Genomic DNA, 22960 nt, shown 5'->3' with positions numbered 1-22960 from the left:
TATCCAAGTGCCCAATGATGCCACCCCCTACTGCGGGGACTATCTTCCTCATGGCCGCATTCACCCTCTTCCTGGCCCTTTCCACCCCCGCCCTTGCCCCGCGCCAGGCCAACCTAGGGATTATGCTGGACCATAGAATGTGCACCTGGCTCCACCTTTCCCTTAGCCATTTCAAATCCTCCCTCATCCACCTGATTATGTCGAGCGACTTCACCTTCCCTAGGTCATTCCCTCCCAAATGCAGTACCACTACCTCTGGGGCCTGGCCCGCCGTTGTCTCCTCCCTGAGTACCGCTTTTCTCAGCTGCGACCACCCCATGCCTCTGACTCCACACCATCTCACTGCCCAATTCACTTGCGGCAAACCCAGGCCACGCCCGTAAGGCCTGGCGGCGGCCCTCCTGCCCAGTGGATGAACGAATGACCCATAATCCATACTTGCTTAACACCCGCGCTGCCTAAAAAAGAAAAATGGGGAAAAGGACGGGTGGGTGTGAATGACAATGCACCAACCTATTCTGGGCCCGAGCTTTTAGGGACCACGGGCCTAACGTACCTCTTGTAACAGCTTGACTTCCACCTCCCCAGTTTCTTAATATCCTCTACCCGCCCCCCTTCCGCGGCCGCTGACGTGGCTGCGCCTATTCTGAAGGAATGCGTGCCATATTTACTCGCGTCCCAGCCCAGCGCCACCACACACTTTTTAAAAACTGCGCTGAACTGATACTTCGTTAATGCCGCTGAACTACTGTGCACCAGGAAATTACCGCCCCCGGGCGGCCTGCGCTTCGCGAAACTCTGCACCGCCACCACTGGGCAAACCCCTGGATCTGCCTGCTTCCTCAGCTGGATCCACCTGCCCCTGCCTATCTGGTCAGTCTTTGACCTGTGTATCCTACAGAGGACCGCCTCCTTTGACCGCACCACATTCATGGCCAGCAACCCTGTACCTTCACTCCTGCTTGACTCTGCCACAAGCTCCCCAATCCTGAAAGCCCCAGCAAATGCCATGATAAATGCCGACCTAAAGAGTGTAATCTCGTGCTCGTCGCTACACACCCGCTGCGCCACACACACCAAATCCCTCAGCCTGTCGATGGTGACCGGCTCGCGCGTGTCCGGGGCTCTAACCTCTGCCCTGGCCCACCCCCTCAAAATTGTGCGCACTAGGAAGTCTTTAGTGTAGTCGCTTCTGCCCTGTATTTTTGAGAAAAATGAAATACCTGCCAAGGTGGAACTTGCTGCGGCCCTTGACACCCCTTCCCCCTTTAGCTTACTCAAAAAAGACAAGAGTTGCTGCCTGGTGTCATTTTGGCCACCTGCCTGGAACTGCCTCCATCTCCTCCAAGCTGCCGCATAAGCTGCCCACGTCCTTGGTGCCAGGGATTTCCTCACCAGCTTCCCTAGATCGGCTCCACTATCTGCCAAAGATGAGATGGGCAAGTCAGGCCTACGCTCTTTGCCAGCGGCGCTTCTGCCCTAAACAATCCCCACTTTTGCCGTGAGAGTGCGTCGGCTATGACGTTCTGCACCCCCGGAACGTGCTTGGCCCTGAACGTGACGTTGTGCCGCAAGCAAGTCAAGACCAACTGCCTCAGTAACCTGATCACCGGAGGTGATGCTGCGCTCTGGCTATTTATGGCCTGCACCACTCCCATGTTATCGCACCAGAACTGTATGTACCTGTTAGCCAACTTCTGCCCCCATATGACTACCGCCGCCACAATTGGGAACAGCTCAAGGGCTGCTAAGTTCCTTGTCTGGCCCTTGCTTCTCCACCTCTCTGGCCACGCCTCTGCGCACCATTCGCCTTGCAAGTAAGCGCCAAAGCCTACCGCCCCCGCTGCGTCTGTGTAGAGCTGCAGCTCATGGTTCGGCAACGCCTTGCTGGGCCACAGCCGCACCCCATTGAAATCTTGCAAAAATCCCTCCCACATCTGCAGATCCTCCTTCAACTCCCTGCCCAGCCTGATGTAGTGGTGCCTCCTCTTTACCCCTGCCGTGGCCCTCTCCAAACGCCGCTTGAAAATCCGGCCCATGGGGATGACTCGGCAAGCAAAGTTAAGGGAACCTAGCAATGACTGCAACTGCGCCAGTGTGACTTTCTTAGCCCCTGCGCATGCTCTGATATCTACGTCCAGTTTCTCCACCTTATCGGCGGGCAGCCTGCATTCCATCCTGAGCGAGTCAATCTCTATGCCCAGGTAAGCCATTACCTCGGCCGGGCCGTCGTTTTTTTCCTTTGCTACGGGGACTCCGAATTCCTCTAACAAGACTTCCAACTCCCCCAACAGCTGACCGCACTGGCCGGACTGAGCTGGCCCCACTAGTAAAAAATCGTCCAAATAATGCGCCACCGCCCTCACCCCTGTGCGCACTTCTAGGCACCACTGCAAAAAAGAGCTGAAGGTCTCGAACAGGGCGCATGATATAGCACAACCCATAGGCAGGCATTTATCAATGAAGAATGCCCCTTCGAAATGAAAACCCATTAGCTTAAAACTATCAGGATGCAAGGGCAGCAGCCTAAATGCCGATTCGATGTCCAATTTTGCCATCATGGCCCCTTGCCCGTGTTTCCTGACAATCTCTACTGCCTGGTCAAACGACTGATATTGCACGGAGCATTGCTGCTCGTCTAGGGCGTCATTCACTGACGCCCCTTCTGGGAAGGACAGGTGCTGAATGAGCCTGAACTTCCCGGGCACTTTCTTGGGTACTAAACCTAGTGGAGAGATAACCAAATCCAGTATAGGGGGGGCCCCAAATGGGCCTGCCATCCTGCCCAGCTCCAATTCCTTAGCAATTTTTTCCCTTGCCTCCGCTGGCATCGCATCAATTGAATTCAAATTCCTATTGCACGCTGCTGGGGGCACCTCTTTTCTTACCGGAATCCTAAACCCGTCCCTAAACCCCTCATATAACAGCTGCGCCTTCGGCCGTTTGGGATACTTGGCCAGCCATTCCTGTATCCGAGCCAGCCTCACCGGGCTAGGTGCTTTTCCCAGGTACGAGCACTCCATTACCTTTCTGAGCCTGGCTTCCCTTTTTTTTAAAGCAATCCTTGGCCGGGTGGTTTCCGCCGCAAAAAGTGCATGCATGTTTGAACTTGCATATCGCTTGCGTGCACTGCGCATCGTTAAATGCGAAGCACCTGAGCTTGTGCGTACTAGGCCTCCCTGCGCCTCCCTTAGCGTCTGGGCCGCCCTTGTCTTTGTCAAGAACGGTCGCCTGCGCTTTGAACCACACGTCAACATCCCTGGTGCCAAACCTAATAGGTTTTTTACCCTGGGATTTCCCTCTAAAGGCCTCATCATAAACCCGCCACAAGGATCCCCCGTACTCCCTGTACACTGAGTGTATAAAATTTATGTACTTCAACATGCTGACTGCCATGCTCGGATAAGCCTCTATGTAGCACCCGGCATAAGCAAACATGCCGCTTAACCAGTTATCAAATGTCTTATAAGCTTCCACTAGCGCTGGGCCCTTTGTGGCCCACTTCTCCTTGTCTCTCAGCCCCGCTGCTGTAAGCGTGCAAATGTCCACCAGCGCCCCTTTCTCTATCTCCTTTATGATCTGCTTCGGCAGTTGCTCTGCCAGTTCCCCTAGCTCATAATCCCAAGAGCCGCCCTGCGGCAAAAACCCGCTGTCCTTTTTTTATGCTATCTTTCCCAACTGACTACTTAACGTATCTACGCCGGGAGCGCTAGCTTTCCTTTGCTTGCTAATTGCTCTTGTTGCGCGCAGCTGCTCCTTAAACGCCTTAAATGCTACCTCGTCCTCAGAGTCCGATGAGCTCAGCGCGTCCTTGCTAGCCGCACCTGCCGCCGGCGCTCTTGTATTCCCAGACCCCTCACCCCGCAAGCTATCATTACTGCTCAATTGTACATCAAAAACATTAACGTCATTGCTATTATTGTTCTCACCATTCCCGAGCTCCTGGCCTGTGCTGGACGAGGCTCCCAGTGCCGAAGCGATGGCCCTCCCTGCGCTGGTCGGCGCGACAGGTGTTCCCGTAAACGCCCTCGCTGTGCTGGTCCCGGCGACAGCTGCTTCTGGCCTTGTCCTCGCTGTGGTCGCCGCGGCAACAGACGCGTGCGTAGCAGCCTTCTGTACGATGTATTTGTGCGCTGCGGCATGCTCTTGGATACTGCATCCTGTCCTTGGAGTCTGCTGCAAAGCCGAAACCCCTCCCCTGTCCTTGTCGTGTGCTAGGGGTCTATGAGTCTGGCCTCCCCGACCTGAAGAAGCTGCGAGCCACTCCTGGGTACGATGTCCCTGCTGCGCGTTGGGGGGCAAACCCCGCTGGACATCCCCGCATTGACTGTGGCTGCTCCCTGTAGGTGACTCTAGTTGATATCTTCTCCTTGGTGGGGACCTGAACAGCGGCGAGCGAGCCATGCAGCTATGCAGAAGTTCTGCGATGTGTTCTGCCATCTGCATGGTCGCCCTGTCCTGCCGCTGTGGTGTGCAGCTGGGCGCATGGTGCTGGCTACTGAGGGGTTGCATATCCAACCCCATTTCCCACGATCCCTGCTGGGACCGGCCCGGGTTTAGGCTGCCTCCGCCGTCCCCTGGGCCCCCCCTGCCTGCTGTGCATAAGTGATGCGTAGATGGTGTCTGCGCTGCAGTGGGGAGGGTAATAGTGTCCATCTGCTGCATAATAAAAGTCTGCTCCTCCCCCTCTGCACCCTGGCCGTCTGACTCTGTCCCCTCCGGTATCAAGCCCCCATAAGAGTCCTGCTTTGCACTCACCCCGCTCAGGTGGCCGCCTTCGTATTGCTGCACCGCACGCTGTGTTCTCACTAACTTCCTGCCACGATCTGGTGCTTCAGCCTGGCTGGACTGCTTCCTCTTGTTCGACCTCCGACCACCAGGTGGAGCCCTTCCTACTTTCTTCTTGTTCAGCTGCTGCTGCTGCCTCTCGTCCCTTCCTGCTGCCGACAGCTGATGCCCGGACATAGCTTCCTCCCCCTCTCTAAAACGTGCTGGGAGAGCCCTTCTCCTCTCCGGGCGCTCCAAGCATGGATCACCCTGCTGATCTCCGCGACTCCCGTTGGCAGCCTGGCGCTGCCTCTGCTGTTGCATGCTGATGCTGTGTACGCTGAGCAAGAAGGAGGGAGTCTGCACTGCAACCTTTCCGGTAAGAAGTGACTCCTCTCCCTCCTGCTTGCTCCTTAAGAACGCTGCGCTGGCACTGCCCCCCTAACCGCGACCGTGCTGCCCCACTGGTCCGCTGGCTACCGTAGGTGCCAAAACGGGGACGGGCTCTCCTGCCCGCCCCCCTGCCTTTCCCGCCGCCGGCCACGCGCCCCCCCCCCGCGGCCCTCCCCCTTAGCCGGCTCCGGGCGCCATTTTGGCGTCCTTTGCCCCTATAAGATACATGCTGTTAGTGAGGGGTGAGTGTGTGATGGAAATGTTTGGGAGCATGGAGGGTTGAGTGGGATTAGTTATATGCTGGACATGCTGTGTAGACAGGAGGAGATGTGTGAGAGACATGCTGTTATTAAGCAGATAGGAGCCAAGCAAGGGAAGTGCTGCGGGTGAGGCGGGGTACATATGAGAGACGGGCTGCGGGTGAGGGGTACATATGAGAGACGGGCTGCGGGTGAGTTGGGTATGTGAGAAACATGATGTGGGCGAGCAAGAGGGGTTAGATGAGGAATATGCTGCGGGTACGTCATACTTATGTAGTATTGAAAACTAGCGTAGCATCAGGGAGATGAGCTATTAGGGGAAAGTGCCGCTGGGTGATGAGGGGGCGAGTCACGCGCCGCACACAGGGCGTATATAGCACCACAATGACCACATATAGCTGTATCTATACTTAAATGCTTGTTTTGGGAGATATTGCTATACAACCTATAAAAACATATTTCTAGACAAATTACAAGTATAGACGGTAACACTGACGCACTGCAGGCGGCAGGAGGGGAGTGTGAGGGAATGCGCCAATTCTCCGCAGCAGTTATACAGCATCACGTGGTGACGTCACTAGCAGCCCCGGGGGAGCGATGTCCAGCGTTTTGAGCTACTGAATAGAGAACGACCACCATGTGATCCCTACTCATTGTTACCGCCTGGTATCCGCCCACCTCCCCTCTGTCCCCGCCCAGGCTCCGCCCCCTTCAAAACGTTCCCTCACTCCTCCCCATCCCATTTAAGCCAGAACTAAACTCCTCCCCCTTCATAAATTCCCGCCCTCACTCCTCCCCATGCCAGTCTTTCGCCCACTGACTTTCCCGGCCTGAGCACGGACAGGACACAACACTTGCTGCGGTGGAGGAGGCGACGGGACACGGGAGAGACGGGGACCGGCAGTGAGGTGAGCGCTGTGCCCGGGGTATGAGAGACGCCTGCAGCCGCCATACAAGGTGTGTGGGGACGCATGGGGGTGTAATGTGTGGGGAGGGACGCAGGGTAGGGGGGGGTGTAATGTGTGGGGAGGGACGCAGGGGGGGTGTAATGTGTGGGGAGGGACGCATGGGGGTGTAATGTGTGGGGAGGGACGCATGGGGGTGTAATGTGTGGGGAGGGACGCATGGGGGTGTAATGTGTGGGGAGGGACGCATGGGGGTGTAATGTGTGGGGAGGGACGCATGGGGGTGTAATGTGTGGGGAGGGACGCATGGGGGTGTAATGTGTGGGGAGGGACGCAGGGGGGTGTAATGTGTGGGGAGGGAGGCAGGGGTTGTAATGTGTGGGGAGGGACGCAGGGGGGGGTGTAATGTGTGGGGAAGGACGCAGGGGGGGGTGTAATGTGTGGGGAAGGATGCAGGGGGGTGTAATGTGTGGGGAAGGACGCAGGGGGGTGTAATGTGTGGGGAGGGACGCAGGGGGGTGTAATGTGTGGGGAAAGACGCGGGGGGTGTAATGTGTGGGGAGGGAAGCGGGGGGGTGTAATGTGTGGGGAGGGAAGCGGGGGGGTGTAATGTGTGGGGAGGGACGCGGGGGGGTGTAATGTGTGGGGAGGGACGCGGGGGGGTGTAATGTGTGGGGAGGGACGCGGGGGGGGTGTAATGTGTGGGGAGGGACGCGGGGGGGGGTGTAATGTGTGGGGAGGGACGCGGGGGGGTGTAATGTGTGGGGAGGGACGCAGGGGGGGTGTAATGTGTGGGGAGGGACGCAGGGGGGGGTGTAATGTGAGTGGAGGGACGCAGGGGGGGTGTAATGTGTGGGGAGGGACGCAGGGGGGGTGTAATGTGTGGGGAGGGACGCAGGGGGGGTGTAATGTGTGGGGAGGGACGCAGGGGGGGTGTAATGTGTGGGGAGGGACGCGGGGGGGTGTAATGTGTGGGGAGGGACGCATGGGGGGTGTAATGTGTGGGGAGAGAGGCGGGGGGGTGTAATGTGTGGGGAGGGACGCATGGGGGGTGTAATGTGTGGGGAGGGACGCGGGGGGGGTGTAATGTGTGGGGAGGGACGCAGGGGGGGTGTAATGTGTGGGGAGGGACGCGGGGGGGGTGATGTGTGGGGAGGGACGCGGGGGGGGGGGGTGATGTGTGGGGAGGGACGCGGGGGGGTGTAATGTGTGGGGAGGGACGCGGGGGGGTGTAATGTGTGGGGAGGGACGCGGGGGGGTGTAATGTGTGGGGAGGGACGCATGGGGGGTGTAATGTGTGGGGAGAGAGGCGGGGGGGTGTAATGTGTGGGGAGGGACGCATGGGGGGTGTAATGTGTGGGGAGGGACGCGGGGGGGGTGTAATGTGTGGGGAGGGACGCGGGGGGGGGGGGGTGATGTGTGGGGAGGGACGCGGGGGAGGTGTAATGTGTGGGGAGGGCCGCGGGGGGGTGTAATGTGTGGGGAGGGACGCGGGGGGGTGTAATGTGTGGGGAGGGACGCAGGGGGGGGTGTAATGTGTGGGGAGGGAAGCAGGTGGGGGGTGTAATGTGTGGGGAGGGACGCAGGGGGGGTGTAATGGGTGGGGAGGGACGCAGGGGGGGTGTAATGTGTGGGGAGGACCGAGCTGTTGGGGCAGGGGATACAACAAGCTGGAATAGTCTAATAGACACAAAGCTCTGTTACCATGTGAATGAAGCTCTTTTCCTTTAAGGAGTGCCACTGTGCACATATAGCAATACACACACACACAGCAAAACAAATACACACATACACAGCAAAACACACACACTGATATTTACATGTTTGTATGTTTTTTCACACAACATACTTTGCATTTTGCATCTCTTGCTTTTCCGGCTCAGGCGCGGTAAGGCTCTTCACGGCTGCCGCTGACATTACAGAGCTCCCCCGTGACTCTTCCTCCTCCCTCCTCCTTTCTCCCAGCAGGCAGTGCGTGGGCCAGCCAGGCAGCAGAGAAGGTCACCAGGGAAAATGACATCCAGCGGGCAGCGGCACAGAACGAGTTTAAGTGAGATGAAAATGGATTTCATCACCCTTCTCCCTCGCTGGCGCCGGCCCGCATCCAAGCTTCCTTCCGCCACTGACTGACTTGAGTCTCGCCTCCTCCCCGTACCTAGTGGGAGCTGACGGTGGTGGGCGCATGGGGCGAGCGGGCCGTGCAGGTGCCTGTGGCGCCCCCCTCTGCTGGGGTTGCCACGGCACCCAGGGCACACGCCCTGCTCGCCCCGTGCTAGTTACGCCTCTGTGCGCAGGTCTCTGAAAAAATTGTGGCGGCCATTGTATTGCATGCTCTGTACACTCACAGTGCTAACAGCGCTGCCGGCTACGGGATTCGGATAGGAGGGGGCGAGACACGGACACCAGAATGGTAAGTATAGAAGATATGTGTGCAGTGTGGGGCCCCTCTGGATCCAGGGGCCTGTGTGCCCCGCACACACTGCACCCATTATAGATACGCCAGTGGCAGCGTCCCTGCTGTATAATAAAACTGCACATTATACAGATACAGTATATAGGCCCTCATTCCGAGTTGATCGGTCGCAAGGCGAATTTAGCAGAGTTACACACGCTAAGCCTACGCCTACTGGGAGTGTATCTTAGCTTCTTAAAATTGCGACCGATGTATTCGCAATATTGCGATTACAAACTTCTTAGCAGTTTCAGAGTAGCTCCACACTTACTCTGCCTGTGCGATCAGTTCAGTGCTTGTCGTTCCTGGTTTGACGTCACAAACACACCCAGCGTTTGCCCAACCACTCCCCCGTTTCTCCGGCCACTCCTGCGTTTTTTCCGGAAACGGTAGCGTTTTCAGCCACACGCCCCTAAAACGCCGTGTTTCCGCCCAGTAACACCCATTTCCTGTCAATCACATTACGATCGCCGGAGCGATGAAAAAGCCGTGAGTAAAAATACTATCTTCATAGCAAAGTTACTTGGCGCAGTCGCAGTGCGAAAATTGCGCATGCGCACTACGCGGAATTTCACTGTGATGCGATGATAAAATACAGAGCGAACAACTCGGAATGAGGGCCATAGAGAGAGATATGCTACTGGTATATAGGGGATGTAGTTCATATCCCGGCGGTCGGCATCCCAGTGGTCAGAATGCAGATGCCGCGATTCCGACCACTGCTAATCCGGCTAACTGGGGCTATATCCACTCGTGGGTGTCCACGACACCCATAGAGCGCCAATAGAACCTGTGGTGAGCGCAGAGGGCTTCGTGGTACTCACTCCCCTGCCGGCATACTGGCAGCTGGGATGCCGGTTGCCAGCATACCATATACAACCTGTATATAGTCCCTGTCGTATCTGTATTCGTTTGGCAGGTCGACCCTAGTTAGGTTGACTGTCACTAGGTCAACCACAATTGATCGACATGGGCATATGGTCGACACATGTAAAGGCCAACATGGCTTTTTTTTATTAAAATTGTTTTTGATTTCTCATACGTCCTAGAGGATGCTGGGGATGCTTCAAGAACCATGGGGTATAGACTGGATCTGCAGGAGACTCAGGCACTTTAAGACTTTAAAGGGAGTGTGAACTGGCTCCTCCCTCTATGCCCCTCCTCCAGACTCCAGTTAGATTCTGTGCCCAGTGAGACTGGATGCACACTGAGAGGCTCTCCAGAGTTTCTCAGAAAAAATACTTTTCTCTGACGTCCTAAGTGGATGCTGGGACTCCGTAAGGACCATGGGGATTTGCGGCTCCGCAGGAGACAGGGCACAAAAAGTAAAAGCTTTAGGACTAGCTGGTGTGCACTGGCTCCTCCCCCTATGACCCTCCTCCAAGCCTCTGTTAGATTTTTGTGCCCGGCCGAGAAGGGTGGCTCTCTCGAGCTGCTTAGAGTAAAAGTTTAGACTTAGGTTTTTTTATTTTCAGTGAGTCCTGCTGGCAACAGGCTCACTGCATCGAGGGACTAAGGGGAGAAGAAGCGAACTCACCTGCGTGCAGAGTGGATTGGGCTTCTTGGCTACTGGACATTAGCTCCAGAGGGACGATCACAGGCCCAGCCATGGATAGGTCCCGGAGCCGCGCCGCCGGCCCCCTTACAGAGCCAGAAGACAGAAGAGGTCCGGAAATCGGCGGAAGAAGACAGCTGTCTTCAGTAAAGGTAGCGCACAGCACTGCAGCTGTGCGCCATTGCTCTCAGCACACTTCACACTCCGGTCACTGAGGGTGCAGGGCGCTGGGGGGGGCGCCCCCTGAGACGCAATATAAACACTATTTTTGGCTAAAAATACATCACATATAGCTCCTGGGCTATATGGATGTATTTAACTCCTGCCAGTTTTTCCTAAAAAAGCGGGAGAAAAGGCCGCCGAGAAGGGGGCGGAGCCTATCTCCTCAGCACACAAGCGCCATTTTCCCTCACAGCTCCGCTGGAAGGACGTCTCCCTGACTCTCCCCTGCAGTCCTGCACTACAGAAACAGGGTAAAAAAGAGAGGGGGGGCACTTATTTGGCTAGATATAGATATATTGCAGCTATAAGGGATAGACACTTATTTATAAGGTTGTCCCTATACATATATAGCGCTTTGGTGTGTGCTGGCAAACTCTCCCTCTGTCTCCCCAAAGGGCTAGTGGGGTCCTGTGGAGGCGGAGCAATTGCCTGTATTAGTGATGTCACCCCCTAGGGAGTCGACACCTGATTGGATGGTCTTATTTAAGGAATTACGTTATAGCGTCAGCACTTTACAAAAGACTGTTGACGACATGAGACAGCCGGCAAATCAATTAGTGCCTGTCCAAGCGTCTCAAACACCGTCAGGGGCTCTAAAGCGCCCATTACCTCAGTCGGTCGACACAGACACGGACACTGACTCCAGTGTCGACGGTGAAGAAACAAACGTATTTTCCAGTAGGGCCACACGTTGCATGATCACGGCAATGAAGGAGGTTTTGAACATTTCTGATACTACAAGTACCACAAAAAGGGGTATTATGTGGGGTGTGAAAAAACTACCCGTAGTTTTTCCTGAATCAGATGAATTAAATGAAGTGTGTGATGATGCGTGGGTTTCCCCCGATAAAAAACTGCTAATTTCTAAAAAAATTATTGGCATTGTACCCTTTCCCGCCAGAGGTTAGGGCGCGTTGGGAAACACCCCCTAGGGTAGATAAGGCGCTCACACGCTTATCAAAACAAGTGGCGTTACCGTCTCCTGATACGGCCGCCCTCAAGGAGCCAGCTGATAGGAAGCTGGAAAATATCCTAAAAAGTATATACACACATACTGGTGTTATACTACGACCAGCAATCGCCTCAGCCTGGATGTGCAGTGCTGGGGTGGCTTAGTCGGAGTCCCTGACTGAAAATATTGATACCCTGGACAGGGACAATATATTATTGACTATAGAGCATTTAAAAGATGCATTTCTATATATGCGAGATGCAGAGAGGGATATTTGCACTCTGGCATCAAGAGTAAGTGCGCTGTCCATTTCTGCCAGAAGAAGTTTATGGACACGACAGTGGTCAGGTGATGCGGATTCCAAACGGCACATGGAAGTATTGCCGTATAAAGGGGAGGAGTATTTGGGGTCAGTCTATCGGACCTGGTGGCCACGGCAACAGCTGGAAAATCCACCTTTCTACCCCAAGTCACCTCTCAGCTGAAAAAGACACCGTCTTTTCAGCCTCAGTCCATTCGTCCCCATAAGGGCAAGCGGTCAAAAGGCCACTCATATCTGCCCCGGAGTAGAGGAAAGGGGAAAAGACTGCAGCAGGCAGCCCCTTCCCAGGAACAGAAGCCTTCCCCCGCTTCTGCCAAGTCCTCAGCATGATGCTGGGGCCTTACAAGCGGACTCAGGTACGGTGGGGGGTCGTCTCAAGAGTTTCAGCGCGCAGTGGGCTCACTCGCAAGTGGACCCCTGGATCCTGCAGGTAGTATCTCAGGGGTACAGATTGGAAGTCAAGACGTCTCCCCCTCGCCGGTTCCTGAAGTCTGCTTTACCAACGTCTCCCTCCGACAGGGAGGCGGTATTGGAAGCCATTCACAAGCTGTATTCCCAGCAGGTGATAATCAAAGTACCCCTCCTACAACAGGGAAAGGGGTATTATTCCACACTGTTTGTGGTACCGAAGCCGGACGGCTCGGTGAGACCTATTCTAAATCTGAAGTCCTTGAACACTTACATACAAAGGTTCAAATTCAAAATGGAGTCACTCAGAGCAGTGATAGCGAACCTGGAAGAAGGGGACTATATGGTGTCTCTGGACATCAAGGATGCTTACCTCCATGTCCCAATTTGCCCTTCTCACCAAGGGTACCTCAGGTTCGTGGTACAGAACTGTCACTATCAGTTTCAAACGCTGCCGTTTGGATTGTCCACGGCACCCCGGGTCTTTACCAAGGTAATGGCCGAAATGATGATTCTTCTTCGAAGAAAAGGCGTCTTAATTATCCCTTACTTGGACGATCTCCTGATAAGGGCAAGGTCCAGAGAACAGTTAGAGGTCGGAGTAGCACTATCTCAAGTAGTACTACGACAGCACGGATGGATTCTAAATATTCCAAAATCGCAGCTGAATCCGACGACACGTCTGCTGTTCCTAGGGATGATTCTGGACACAGTCCAGAAAAAAGTGTTTCTCCCGGAGGAGAAAGCCAGGGAGTTATCCGAGCTAGTCAGGAACCTCCTAAAACCAGGCCAAGTGTCAGTGCATCAATGCACAAGGGTCCTGGGGAAAATGGTGGCTTCTTACGAAGCGATTCCATTCGGCAGATTCCACGCAAGAACCTTTCAGTGGGATCTGCTGGACAAATGGTCCGGATCGCATCTTCAGATGCATCAGCGGATAACCCTGTCTCTGAGGACAAGGGTGTCTCTTCTGTGGTAGTTGCAGAGTGCTCATCTTCTAGAGGGCCGCAGATTCGGCATTCAGGACTGGGTCCTGGTGACCACGGATGCCAGCCTTCGAGGCTGGGGAGCAGTCACACAGGGAAGAAATTTCCAGGGAGTATGGTCAAGCCTGGAGACTTCACTTCACATAAATATACTGGAGCTAAGGGCAATTTACAATGCTCTAAGCCTAGCAAGACCTCTGCTTCAAGGGCAGCCGGTGTTGATCCAGTCGGACAACATCACGGCAGTCGCCCACATAAACAGGCACAAGAAGCAGGAGGGCAATGGCGGAAGCTGCAAGGATTTTTCGCTGGGCGGAAAATCATGTGATAGCACTGTCAGCAGTGTTCATTCCAGGAGTGGACAACTGGGAAGCAGACTTCCTCAGCAGGCACGACCTCCACCCGGGAGAGTGGGGACTTTATCCGGAAGTCTTCCACATGATTGTGAACCGTTGGGCAAAACCAAAGGTGGACATGATGGCGTCCCGCCTCAACAAAAAACTAGACCGGTATTGCGCCAGGTCAAGGGACCCTCAGGCAATAGCTGTGGACGCTCTGGTAACACCTTGGGTGTTCCAGTCAGTGTATGTGTTCCCTCCTCTGCCTCTCATACCCAAGGTACTGAGAATTATAAGACGGAGAGGAGTAAGAACTATACTCGTGGCTCCGGATTGGCCAAGAAGGACTTGGTACCCGGAACTTCAAGAGATGCTCACAGAGGACCCGTGGCCTCTGCCGCTAAGAAGGGACCTGCTTCAGCAAGGACCCTGTCTGTTCCAAGACTTACCGCGGCTGCGTTTGACGGCATGGCGGTTGAACGCCGGATCCTGAAGGAAAAAGGCATTCCGGAGGAAGTCATCCCTACCCTGATCAAAGCCAGGAAGGAGGTGACCGCACAACTTTATCACCGTATTTGGCGAAAATATGTTGCGTGGTGTGAGGCCAGGAGGGCCCCGACGGAGGAATTTCAACTGGGTCGATTCCTGCATTTCCTGCAGACAGGAGTGTCTATGGGCCTCAAATTGGGGTCCATTAAGGTTCAAATTTCGGCCCTGTCGATTTTCTTCCAGAAAGAATTGGCTTCAGTTCCTGAAGTCCAGACGTTTGTTAAGGGAGTACTGCATATACAGCCCCCTTTTGTGCCTCCAGTGGCACCGTGGGATCTCAATGTAGTGTTGGGATTCCTCAAATCACATTGGTTTGAACCGCTCAAATCTGTGGATTTGAAATATCTCACATGGAAAGTGACCATGCTGCTGGCCCTGGCCTCGGCCAGGCGAGTGTCAGAATTGGCGGCTTTATCTTGCAAAAGCCCATATCTGATTTTCCATTCGGACAGGGCAGAACTGCGGACCCGTCCCCAGTTTCTCCCTAAGGTGGTGTCAGCGTTTCACCTGAACCAACCTATTGTGGTGCCTGCGGCTACTAGGGACTTGGAGGACTCCAAGTTGCTAGACGTTGTCAGGGCCCTGAAAATATATATTTCAAGGTCGGCTGGAGTCAGAAAGTCTGACTCGCTGTTTATACTGTATGCACCCAACAAACTGGGTGCTCCTGCTTCTAAGCAGACGATTGCTTGTTGGATTTGTAGTACAATTCAGCTTGCACATTCTGTGGCAGGCCTGCCACAGCCAAAATCTGTAAATGCCCACTCCACAAGGAAGGTGGGCTCATCTTGGGCAGCTGCCCGAGGGGTCTCGGCTTTACAACTTTGCCGAGCAGCTCAGATCACAGATCACAGGTTGTACAGTGTGATTGGTGTGGCTGGTATGAGTCTTACCCGGGATTCAAAATCCTTCCTTATTGTGTACGCTCGTCCGGTCACAGTATCCTAACTGAGGCTTGGAGGAGGGTCATAGGGGGAGGAGCCAGTGCACACCAGCTAGTCCTAAAGCTTTTACTTTTTGTGCCCTGTCTCCTGCGGAGCCGCAAATCCCCATGGTCCTTACGGAGTCCAGCATCCACTACGGACTACGAGAAATAGAATTATCGGTAAGTAATTTCTTATTTTTGTTAGGTTTATTATTTTCAAGGAACACTTCTGGCAACAGGCTCCCTGCATCGTGGGACTGAGGGGAGAGAAACAGACCTCCTTCTGTGAGTTCAAGGGCTCTGCTTCTTAGGCTACTGGACACCATTAGCTCCAGAGGGTCTGATCGCTAGGTACTCCTAGATGCTCGTTCCCGGAGCCGCGCCGTCACCCCCCTTGGAGCCAGAAGTCAGAAGACGGGTGAGTAAAGAAGATCAGTAGATTTCAGTGACGGCTTGAGGTACCGTGCAGCCTGCCATGCTACCACACACAGCGGCACTTCAGGGTGCAGGGCGCAGGGGGTGCGCCCTGGGCAGCATAAATCCTCAAAAAAAAAAAAGCACTGGCAGAAGTGGTTTACGGTGCCTAGGCACCAAAACTGGACCCCCGCCAGTATAAATATTTAAATAAATAGCGGGACTAAAACGCGCCATTAAGGGGGTGTGGCTTAGCCCTCACAGCTCCACTCAGCACCATTTTCTTCTCACAAGCTGCAGAGACGCTGGTCCTGGCCTCCTACACTACTGTACAGTAACAGGGTGCAAAACGGAGGGAGGGGGGGGGGACAGTAATTTGGTGCTGTACTTAATAATAATAATATTATTATTATTATTAAAGCGATGGCAGGTCTGAGACTTTGTTTTGTTTCGGTACCGGGATAGGCGCTGGGGTGTGAGCTCGCATAAACTCCCTCTGTGTTTCTCTAACAGGCTTGGCTGTGGGTCTGTCCCCTATAGCCCCAGTGTGGTTGTGGGTGTCGGTACGAGTGTGTCGACACGTCTGGGAAAAACCAAAGGTGGACATGATGGCGTCCCGCCTCAACAAAAAACTGGACAGGTATTGCGCCAGGTCAAGGGACCCTCAGGCAATAGCTGTGGACGCTCTGGTAACACCGTGGGTATACCAGTCAGTGTATGTGTTCCCTCCTCTGCCTCTCATACCCAAGGTACTGAGGATTATAAGGCGGAGAGGAGTAAGAATTATACTCGTGGCTCCGGATTGGCCAAGAAGGACTTGGTACCCGGAACTTCAAGAGATGCTCACAGAGGACCCGTGACCTCTGCCTCTAAGAAGGGACCTGCTCCAGCAAGGACCCTGTCTGTTTCAAGACTTACCACGGCTGCGTTTGACGGCATGGCGGTTGAACGCCGGATCCTAAAGGAGGAAGGCTTTCCGGAGGAAGTCATTCCTACCCTGATCAAAGCCAGGAAGGAGGTGACCGCACAGCACTATCACCGCATTTGGCGAAAATATGTTGCGTGGTGCGAGGCCAGGAAGGCCCCAACGGAGGAATTTCAACTGGGTCGATTCCTGCATTTCCTGCAAACAGGGGTGTCTATGGGCCTCAAATTGGGGTCCATTAAGGTTCAAATTTCGGCCCTGTCGATTTTCTTCCAGAGAGAACTGGCTTCAGTTCCTGAAGTCCAGACGTTTGTCAAGGGAGTGCTGCATATACAGCCTCCTTTTGTGCCTCCAGTGGCACCTTGGGATCTCAATGTAGTTTTGGGGTTCCTCAAATCACATTGGTTTGAACCGCTTAAATCCGTGGATTTAAAATATCTCACATGGAAAGTGGCCATGCTGTTGGCCCTGGCTTCGGCCAGGCGCGTGTCAGAATTGGCGGCTTTATCTTGCAAAAGCCTATATCTGATTTTCCATTCGGACAGGGCAGAACTGAGGACTCGTCCTCAGTTTCTCCCTAAGGTGGTGTCAGCCTTCATCTGAACCAACCTATTGTGGTGCCTGCGGCTACTAGGGACTCGGAGGACTCCAAGCTGCTAGACGTTGTCAGGGCCCTGAAAATATATATTTCCAGGACGGCTGGAGTCAGAAAATCTGACTCGCTGTTTATCCTGTATGCACCCAATAAGCTGGGTGCTCCTGCTTCTAAGCAGACTATTGCTCGTTGGATTTGTAGTACAATTCAGCTTGCACATACTTTGGCAGGCCTGCCACAGCCAAAATCTGTAAATGCTCATCTTGGGCGGCTGCCCGAGGGGTCTCGCCTTTACAACTTTGCCGAGCAGCTACTTGGTCAGGGGCAAACACGTTTGCAAAATTCTACAAATTTGATACCCTGGCTGAGGAGGACATGGAGTTCTCTCATTCGGTGCTGCAGAGTCATCCGCACTCTCCCGCCCATTTGGGAGCTTTGGTATAATCCCCATGGTCCTTACGGAGTTCCCAGCATCCACTAGGACATCATCACACCGTACAACTTGTGATCTGAACCCAGTTAACAGTATGATAACAGAGGAGCCTCTAGAAAAGATGGCTCACTACAACAATAACCCGATTTAGTTAACAATAACTATGTACAAGTAATGCAGATAATCCGCACTTGGGATGGGCGCCCAGCATCCACTACGGACTACGAGAAATAGAATTATCGGTAAGTAAATTCTTATTTTTGTATTGTTTGGTTTTCACAAACGTGGCTGGCCTGCTTCCAAGCAGACTCTGGCCAGATGGATAAGAATGGCAATTGCGCATGCTTATGTACAGATTGGTCGTCCAGCTCCTGCTACCATTAAGGCCCATTCTACTCTGTCGGTTGGACCTTCTTGGGCGGTCCACCATGGTGCGACACTTGAACAATTGTGCAAGCCGGCTACGTGGTCTTCCGGGAACACGTTTATAAGGTTCTGCCTTCGATACCGCCGCTTCCCAGGATGCCTCCTTTGGATGACGGGTTCTTGTGCCCACTACAATGCATTACCTCCCATAAGTAACTGCTTTAGGACATCCCCGATGTTAATCCTTGTAGAGCCCAGTGTACCCCGCAGCAGAAAACGAGTCTTATGGTAAGAACTTACCGTTGTTAAATCTCTTTCTGCGAGGTACACTGGGCTCCACAAGGCGCCCACCCTGACGCACTTAGCTTCTTTGGGTTGGTATTGTCATAGCCGCTGACATCCTCTCCTGTGGTGAGTGTGTGGTGTAATTGGCTACGAGTGATTGTCGTCTCTGGTACCTGCCACTGCATTGGGCTGGTTAATGAAACTGAGCTCCCTGTGCATGGAGGCGGGGTTATAGAGGAGGCGGCGCTGTGAATCTTGGGAACAGTCAAAAGCTTTGAGCCTGTTGGTGCCACGGATCCAGATCCTATTCTACACCCCGATGTTATTCCTTGTGGAGCGCAGTGTACCTCAGAGAAAGAGACTTAACAACGGTAAGTTCTTACCATAAATCTTGTTTTTTTGTGTAAGCAGCTGCCACTCTGATTGGATGTAGGGTTTTTCTGTAATGATTTCCAATTGTTTCGCATAGTCCATCTGGGTAAACTGCCTTCCCTCCCTTATGATATACTGTTGTCTTGTTTCGTTTTTTTTTTTAGTTTGAATGTGATGTCTCCATTAGGGCTTAATTAGTGAAACAACTGGTGTCCTACTTGATGTAGGAGGGGTATATAGGGGAGAGAGCATCAATTAGCTTTAAGTAATTGATTTCTCCAAGTGCCCAACTCTATGCCCAGTGTAAGCCATGTCCCCCAGTTGAACAATGAGAGAGATTTTCTGGAAAGTACATAAGAAAATTCGGATTTTCTTTGTCGTGAACACAAGCACCAAACCTACCCGTGTCTCTTACATAGACATCTATGTGTTCTTATATATACTGGTTGCTCAGGTTACAGATCCTGGAATGCTGCTGTTTCCTCTACACACGCTGCTCAGAATGATTGTAGTGTTTCACATTATCCCCATTTCCATGACTTGTGCAGAGAAAGTGGCAGCATCCTGGTGCATCAGCTGACGGGAGGTATGGCCAGATTTGTAGCATATATCACCTATCTATGCTTTTTACAGGAGGTCAGAATATCATTAAATAGATTTTGTATGAAACCTGTCTCCACACCTCTCCTCCCTTCCCCACTGTCCGCTCACTCCTGTGCATCTCTGACACTGGGGGGAGGGATCAGAGTTCTTACCAAGGGGGGTATCCAATTAGCCTTGATAACATTAGCTGTGATCTCAGATTCTGTTATCACACCTACCTCCCAAAATATCAGGTTATCATAGCCTGCACGCTCCCATTTATCACACCTATACTATTCCAAAACGTCAATAACAGGAATCACGTGATAATTCTAGCTGGCATTGGAGAAAGTGAGGAATTCTGCCTTTACCCCAAAAAAATCAAACTAACTTAGGAAAACATTGTAGACGTCTATTAGTGGCCATAATAAAAGTATTTACTGTCATTAAATTAGGTCAAATTTCTGTTATATGCATTTTTTTTAAAAATGCAGAAAATTATATAAAGCTATTTTTTTCAGCAAAATGCGTGCTCTCATTAAATTTGGGGTACATAAAAATGGGTATAAGTACATATTTGGGTGATTTTAGGGAACTTTAAAAAAAGAGGAAACCTAATAAAAATAATTAAAAACTTCTAAGTGCCTCATTAGTCATTCAGAGGGATGTACCAGGGATTCAGAACCAAATGGCAACATTTTTAATAGGGATTTTTCATTACTTACCACCAGCTCAAAGATGGTGAAGAGAAATGCACGATAAACCATATGGAGACTTATCAATAATAACTTATCGCCACTAACACGATACCAAATGATTGTATTTGCTATAAGTTATCAATATACTGCAGCTAATTGGATACTGCCTAACTGTCATTTCATTCCAATTTGATAACATCATTTTATTATAATTTTATATGTTTTGTATATATATGTTGTATCTGTGGCAGGAGGAAAGGGGTCTCTGTACTGCAAAGCTGACTGGAAATGGGAGTCCAGCAATTAGGCAACATACATAAAGATACCTCATGTTCCTTATACAATATAACACTACATCTGATTACAATGGTGATCTTCAGAGTATTAAATAAAAGTTTTTATTTTTCTATTTTTTTACAGGTAACTTAAGGAGCTGGAGTCCCACTAAGAATAGAAGACAGGGCTGTGGAAAGAGACGGGAAAGGCTCCTTGTTCCCTGATCTAGCCAACTAAAGATATAATTTCTTCTTAAGCTTCTGAATGGTTCAAAGAAACGATTTTCATTTTATGGATAGAAGTTTTTATCCATTTAATGATGAGTCTCACAGGAGAGAGACCACATCTGTGTTCTGAGTGTGACAGAAGCTTTACATATAAATCACAGCTTCTCATACATCAGAGGAGTCACACAGGAGAGAAACCACATCTGTGCTCTGTGTGTGACAGAAGCTTTAAAAGTAAATCATATCTTCTCATACATCAGAGGAGTCACACAGGAGAGAAACCACATCTGTGCTCTGAGTGTGACAGAAGCTTTACACATAAATCAAAACTTATCATACATCAGAGGAGTCACACAGGAGAGAAACCATTTAAATGTTCTGAATGTAGCAAGTGTTTTTCCCAGAAGTCATATCTTCTCATACATCAGAAGAGTCACACAGGAGAGAAACCACATCTGTGCTCTGAGTGTGACAGAAGCTTTACACATAAATCAAAACTTATCATACATCAGAGGAGTCACACAGGAGAGAAACCATTTGAATGTTCTGAATGCAGCAAGTGTTTTTCCCAGAAGTCACTTCTTCTTATACATCAGAGGAGTCACACAGAAGAGAAACCATTTATTTGTTCTGAATGCAGCAAGTGTTTCTTCCAGAAGTCACATCTTGTTATACATCAGAGGATTCACACAGGAGAGAAACCACATCTGTGCTCTGAGTGTGACAGAAGCTTTACATGTAAATCACATCTTACCAAACATCAGAGGAGTCACACAGGAGAGAAACCACATATGTGCTCTGAGTGTGACAGAAGCTTTACATGTAAATCACATCTTCTCAAACATCAGATGAGTCACACAGGAGAGAAACCATTTGTATGTTCTGAATGCAGCAAGTGTTTTCCCCAGAAGGCACCGCTTGTTATACATCAGAGAGTTCACACAGGAGAGAAACCATTTGAATGTTCTGAATGCAGCAAGTGTTTTTCCCTGAAGTCAGAGCTTGTTATACATCAGAGGAGTCACACAGGAGAAAACCCAATTATATGTTCTGAATGCAGCAAATGTTTTACCAGAAAGTCATATCTTGTTATACATCAGATGATTCACACAGGAGAGAAACCATTTAAATGTTCTGAATGTAGCAAGTGTTTTTCCCATAAGTCATTTCTTATTCGACATCAGAGGAGTCACACAGGAGAGAAATAATTTATATGTTCTGAGTGCAGCAAATGTTTTTCCCATAAGTCATATCTTGTTATACATCAGAGGAGTCACACAGGAGAGAAACCATTTACATGTTCTGAATGTAGCAAGTGTGAAAACACTCAGTAATCACATGCGGAGTCACTCTGAGGGCCTGAATGCAGCTTGTGTATCATAAGTAATGTAACTTATCACAACTGTATGAATTCAATGGAACCAATATCTATTTTCTGAATGTGACAAGTGTTTTATATAAATCAGTCTTGATAAAGACAGGAGAGGTCTGACAAGTGGACCTGGAGGTACTTTTCCCCTTGGGAAGGTCTCTGTGTTAGGAACTAGAGCTGCAGTATAACAATAGTCAATGACCGTGGGACTGCCATTACTGAGCTCTGTAATATACAGCTGTTCTGCTCATGCAGGTGCTGGGACTAGTAGAGAGTTCCAGCAGCTCCTCTCAGTACTGGGATTCCTTCTCTGACCAGCAGGGTTATGAGTGCTGGGTATTTCTACAGGAACAATGTATGCTGCTCTGTTTCACCGTATGGGTTATTGTACGGGGTGTTATTTTTAACCACTTTTTAGATGCCATTTTGTCCATGTTTAACTCCATTTTGTATATGTATGACCTTATTGCTTTATATACTGTACATACTTTTTATTAGGATTAGTGCTTTGCAGACATATAGGCACCAGTTAGAAATATAGTGTCACGTTAAGTTACAAGTTTTCTTTCACCTTTGACATAGTGTGAAAGACATAGTGAGTGGGAAGTGTATACAGCTTTTAGGATGGCTGATTATAATAAATATATGTTCCTGTTATCAGTATCTCAGATGGAAACTGTCTAGTAAGATGTTTGGGGTATTGTGTACATAAGTAGGGGAAAGGGTACAGTTGTCTAGAATAACATAAATTATGTTATCCTGAATGACTACTGCACCCAGCGTGGAGGACTCACGAAGACCGAAGGAGGAGGAGCTGAGACATGCGCACAAGCTGAAGAGATGCAAGGGAGCAACCCGCAGGACCAGGAGAGGACCAACGCCAGGGAGGAGCTGCCTGTGCCTGTCACCAGAGCAACCAGAGCCGTCCGCGCTGAGTGGAGAAGACGCCGCAGAAGAGGAGGAGTCCAGCCAGCCTCAGGACCGGGGAAGGACATCCAACCTTCAGTGGAGCGGGACCCTGCAGCAAAGGAGGAGACTGACCAGCAACGGGATCACCGGCATCGCGGAGGACACCCGCTTACCGGAGCAAGGACCCACAGAAGACCCTGGCTGGCTTAAAGAAGATGGTGCAGAACAACGGGGAGGACGGCGCACTTCAGGATCCTGCATCAGGAGAGAAGATCCCCCTACATAGCGCAGCAGACCACACTGAAAAGGGTGCATCCCCGGTGCGGTGCTCTGCATCCCAGGTGGCGCCGAAGACGTTGAGTGTCGGAGGTGGCAGAAGCGCGGCAGCTTGGGGTGAGAAACCGCTGCAAACCTTCCGCTGCTAAACTCTGCAAATAGTAAATTAAGGGGGTAGGCTCCCCTCACCACAGTG

The 22960-nt window shown here is 51.6% G+C and overlaps 1 protein-coding gene across 3 annotated transcripts; it reads left to right on the top strand.

Annotated features, from left to right (window-relative positions):
* Nucleotides 1-4802: 4802 nt before the first annotated feature.
* On the top strand, nucleotides 4803-22236 carry LOC134936088 (zinc finger protein 182-like). Of its 3 annotated transcripts, none has more exons than XM_063931003.1 (2): nucleotides 4803-5146; nucleotides 20125-22236. In XM_063931003.1, exon 2 carries the CDS (start codon nucleotides 20297-20299, stop codon nucleotides 21413-21415), a length of 1119 nt encoding a protein of 372 aa, XP_063787073.1. In that variant the 5' UTR covers nucleotides 4803-5146; nucleotides 20125-20296; the 3' UTR covers nucleotides 21416-22236. The 3 variants fall into 3 exon arrangements, with proteins under 3 accessions (XP_063787073.1, XP_063787072.1, XP_063787070.1); XM_063931002.1 differs by lacking the exon at nucleotides 4803-5146 and adding an exon at nucleotides 5164-6328; XM_063931000.1 differs by lacking the exon at nucleotides 4803-5146 and adding an exon at nucleotides 5164-6377.
* Nucleotides 22237-22960: the final 724 nt, after the last annotated feature.

This window comes from Pseudophryne corroboree, chromosome 6, assembly GCF_028390025.1.
Source record: "Pseudophryne corroboree isolate aPseCor3 chromosome 6, aPseCor3.hap2, whole genome shotgun sequence".
Classification (NCBI taxonomy): domain Eukaryota; kingdom Metazoa; phylum Chordata; class Amphibia; order Anura; family Myobatrachidae; genus Pseudophryne; species Pseudophryne corroboree.
The sequence above is the reverse complement of the archived record's forward strand: the minus strand, read 5'-3'. Positions and strand labels throughout refer to the sequence as shown.